Below are 4640 nucleotides of genomic sequence, written 5' to 3'. Positions count from 1 at the left end.
ATTTATAACTACACAAAAGCTTAATATAATGGAATAAGTACATAACCACATAAAAGCTAATAGAACAAGTATTTAAAAAGAAAGATAAAACCAGCGCTTAAAAACAAATGTGTCATAAAATTTTTCTATCTAAGTTAATCCCAAGAAATGGAGTATAGTTACCCAGTTAGGTCATATTGATCTAAAAAAATTAGAAGGTGCATTCAGTCCTGTATCAGCTTATTAAAAAAAAAAAAACTTCTATGTTGAAAAAAATATTTATAAAACAGCAAACTAACTGTATGTAAAAATATTTGCAGTTGCAAATGGTATGGTAATTTAGCAGTTATGAATCCTAAGTAAATAGGCATATTAATTTATTTATTTTTATATAAAATATAGAAAATTATATATTAAAAAATTAAAGTTGGCAATGTTATATGTTAAATTTTATATAAAAACAATAAATTGTATGTTAAAATTTACAAATAGTATAGTACGTTAAGTAAATTTGAATGTTTAAATCTATATTAAAATATGTTAAAGAATGGTATTTTTGGAGTTAAGAAAAATGATAAATTTGTTGAATATAATAGTTGTTTATTTAAATTTATAAAAATTTTATATATATATATATATATAAAAGATATGTATTTTCAAATTTGTTCAGTATCAGTGTTTATAGGGTATAAATTTTCTTCTGAAATCGATTTTATAAAGTATAATTTTTTCGTATGAAACAGAATTCGAATTGGAATTTGATGGAAAGAGCTAACCACCATATATTGGGTATTTAATGCCGAAATATATGCGCGCAATTAACGCGATAACAGGGAGCGGGCAATTTCGACATTAAATAATATTTGCCCGCTCCCATGTTATCGAAACTTGCGCGATATATTTCGGCATTAAATACCCAATATATGGCTGGTTAGCTTTGGCAACCTGTGATTCTTCTCGGCGAGTGCACCACCCTCGTAGATAAAAGGATTTGACAAAAAAGATGTGGTATGCAGAAGAACACGGACATGGCATCCTTTTCGCTCCAATCAAAATCTTAGGAAAGGTCGCTGGTCACCAGAGGAAGATGAGAAACTCATCAATTATATCACGAACAACGGCCTCCGGGGCCGTTCCTGGAGCTATCTTGCAAACACGGCTGGTAAATAATTTAACAACTTGCATTCTCATTGCGACCTTCTTCTTGTAGTCTAAAACATAAGTGCAATATGACAAATAGCTGTAATATAATATCTCCACCTAGAGGTGGATCAACGTTTAGAAGAAACCAACCAGGTAGTTTTAACTCTTAACCTTAGTAGATTGTTGATTTCTCTAATATTTCACAATCGAAAGGATATGACCTTAGTAAATTGTTGATTTATCGAATATTTCTGTCCATTTGATTGCGGAATATTTGAGGAATTAGCAATCTACATAAAGATATTCATACAAAACCACATAAAGATGACCATACAAAACAAGATGCTAAAAATGTCCAGGTGAGAATGTCTTTATGTTTTTTCATTAATTTTTTATAGATCTGAGTTATCTGCCTTGCAAACATTTTGATACTATCAATTCTAGGTTTATACGGGTTAATCAGGACTTATATAGAAATAGTGTTTAAAAAAAAATAAAAAATCATTTTCATAATATTTTTTTGCTGGGTAATTTTAATAAATTTAATAAAATATTAAAAACAGAAAATTAAGTTGTTTAATATGGAGAATTTTATTTTCGTAGAGTTTTTTCAAATTACTGAATCCACTTACTCATTTAAAAATATTATTTAAACCACAACAAACAAATCACACTCTTTCCTAAAATTATGTACTCTAGCTGCACTATTGTATGCTTCTTGAGATACTTAATGATTAGTTCATTTTATTTCTGTTACTTCGACAGATATCTATTCCAGTAGGCATTCCTAGGGTTTTTTTCTCTCTGTTTAATAAATTTAAGTTTAGTTGGGGTTAAGATTAAGCAGCTAGGATATATTATTATATTGAATCCAATGAAATGAACATACATGTTTGCAGAGAAGTGGAAAAAGCTGCGGGCTGAGATGGATTAACTACCTGCGGCCTGGTCTTAAACGCTGCGCAATTTCACCCCAAGAAGAGCAACTGATCATACAATTACAATACGTTCTCGGGAACAGGTTCCTCTTTTGCGCCATTCGAACTAATTTGCTCCAGTTTGATCTATTCTGCGACTTTCCTAGTAGCACTTGTTCTATCACTTGGTAGTTAATTGACATTGATATATTTTGTAGTCATTGTTCTGAAAGCCCGCTGATCTGTCCATTACTCTCTGAAAATTTTGTTGCCATGTCACCTCATTATCTTTGGGAGTGAATCGTGCAGGTGGTCTCAAATTGCTGCCCATTTGCCCGGACGCACAGACAATGAGATCAAGAATTACTGGAACTCTTGCATCAAGAGGAAGGTTTTGAAGCACAGGCTCTCCTGTTCGTCCAGCGATGCCGAGGGCAACGCTGGAACCAAATACAATCATACCTGCAATACCAAATCAGTGATTGCTCATCCTCATCCTCATCTTCGTGATGCTTACAAGCGGTCTTTTATTACCCAGCCGTTGGGCGTTATGCCTGACGGGTACCCACAATGTCTTCATAACAACTTTAGTATGGTGACAGGTGCAGAAAATCGGCACTCTTGTGTTCCGGACATATTGGAAATAAAACAAGAAGTAGACGAGGATCAAAATTGTGAGCTTTCAATTGAGGGGCAGCCCAATAACAACCAACTGATTTCTTGTTCACGGCTGTTGATTGATTCTTATTGCCACACCAAGCATCAAGATGTTGCATCTCCTATTCCCGAAGCCAGAGGCCAATCTGGTAAGTCTGTTACATCATCGAAATGTGACCAAAATGTGACCAATTAATAGAACCGCGTTCAGCACTGCCCCCTCATGAAATGCCTGGCTTTCCCAATAGCACTGTTGACTGCATCGTCACCATTCCTGCTCTGGTTGAGATCAGCGATTCAGCTAAAATTGAAAATGATGGCGACATCATCAATGAAAATGAGATGATGATGGACCATTTCTTGTTGACAGCATATTCTTCTGGAATTACAACATGGAACCCTAATTCAGATTCAAATCCATCCATTTCAGCTGATTTCTACCTAGGTGCTTATAACACTCATATAGGGTCATTTAGTACAGGATGTTGGAAATTTCTGTTTATTTCAAAACGCAAAGAAATGCACAGAGAACAACGCTCAAACACAAAAGAAATGCACAGAGAACAATGCTCTGATTTCAATACAGGATCTTTAATCATAAAAAAAACTGCTACAAAATAGTCTTCCTCTACACAGGGGTTGCAACAGGAACGCTCCAGTTCCATAATCTGCTTTCAACTATCTTAGCACTGCTGTGCGTTTAGAGATAATTACAAAAACTCTCAGATTCTTCAACAACTTCTCTCTTGCTCACTTCCTTACAAAACTGTTGTTCATTACACCTTATATAGGTTAAAATCATATCTGATTCTGAGTGATAAGATAGAAGAAAAATATCCTACCTGCATTTACCAACCGCAGTAAATAGCATTGATTACTTGGCTGAAAATATCCTATCTATATTTAATGCAGGCTTATCACAATATTGCACTATCGCATAGCGAAATGCTGATTTACGACCCGCCGATGCGATATACAGCGATGCGATGCATTTTAACTTAAGCTTAAAAAAAACATTAAAAACATGAAAAAGTTGGCCGCAGGCGGAACTTGAAATATTATACAGCACAATGCTATATGCTCGTCGGGTCCGGCTATCGGATCGCAAACATATCTGTGCAAAGGGCCTGCCACCTTTTGAAAGCGCCGATGCGATATCGCAATGCTACCGCCGATACGTCGATGCTCCATCCCGCCGATACGCCGACTCACCGATATGCCCATCGGCGATTGCTGATCGGCAATGTCCCATATCGCTGTCGCTGCACAGTAGTTGGAATTAATATTCCAACACTCCCCTTTAATTTCAACTGTTGGGCGTTCAATCATACCCAGACATTTCCTGAAATGATCAAAGCTTTTCTTTCCCAATGGTTTTGTGAAGATGTCAGCTAACTGATCCTCTGTTCTGCAGTGCTGCAAAACAATCTCACCATTGTTAACCAATTCACGTATGAAGTGAAATTTGGTGTCAATATGCTTTGTCCTTTTATGAAAGACAAAATTTTTAGACAATGCTATTGCCGAGCTATTGTCACAGTAAATGGTTGTGCCCTTTTCTTGTTCATGACACAAATCTCTGAGAACTCTTCTCAGCCACACTGCTTGGCATGCCGCTGCTGTTGCTACCACATACTCTGCCTCTGCTGTTGACAAAGACACAACAGGTTGCTTCTTGGAAGCCCATGAGATGGCTCCCGATCCCATATGAAACACATATCCCGATGTGCTTTTCCTATCATCAACACTTCCAGCCCAATCACTGTCGGTGTAACCTGTCAACATGAAACTTTCAGATGAGGAGTATAAAATAGCAAACCCCTTCGTTCCATTCACATACCTTAGAATCCTCTTGGCTGCCTGCCAATGAGTCTCTTTCGGTCTTTCCATAAATCTGGAGATTAAACTTACAGCGTGCATAATGTCTGGCCTAGTTGCAGTCAA

At 36.3% G+C, this 4640-nt stretch overlaps 1 protein-coding gene across 1 annotated transcript; it reads left to right on the top strand.

The window, feature by feature from the left end:
* The first annotated feature begins 982 nt into the window (after positions 1-982).
* On the top strand, positions 983-2892 carry LOC149249038 (uncharacterized). Its single transcript, XM_089451789.1, has 3 exons — positions 983-1141; positions 2022-2143; positions 2349-2892. The coding sequence occupies exons 1-3, from the start codon at positions 983-985 to the stop codon at positions 2890-2892; spliced, it is 825 nt and encodes a 274-aa protein (XP_089307915.1).
* Positions 2893-4640: the final 1748 nt, after the last annotated feature.

This window comes from Pinus tabuliformis, chromosome 7, assembly GCF_031772625.1.
Source record: "Pinus tabuliformis cultivar Carrire ecotype Pingquan chromosome 7, CPIR1, whole genome shotgun sequence".
NCBI lineage: Eukaryota > Viridiplantae > Streptophyta > Pinopsida > Pinales > Pinaceae > Pinus > Pinus tabuliformis.
Note: the sequence above shows the minus strand (reverse complement) of the source record. Positions and strands in the feature narration are given on the sequence as shown.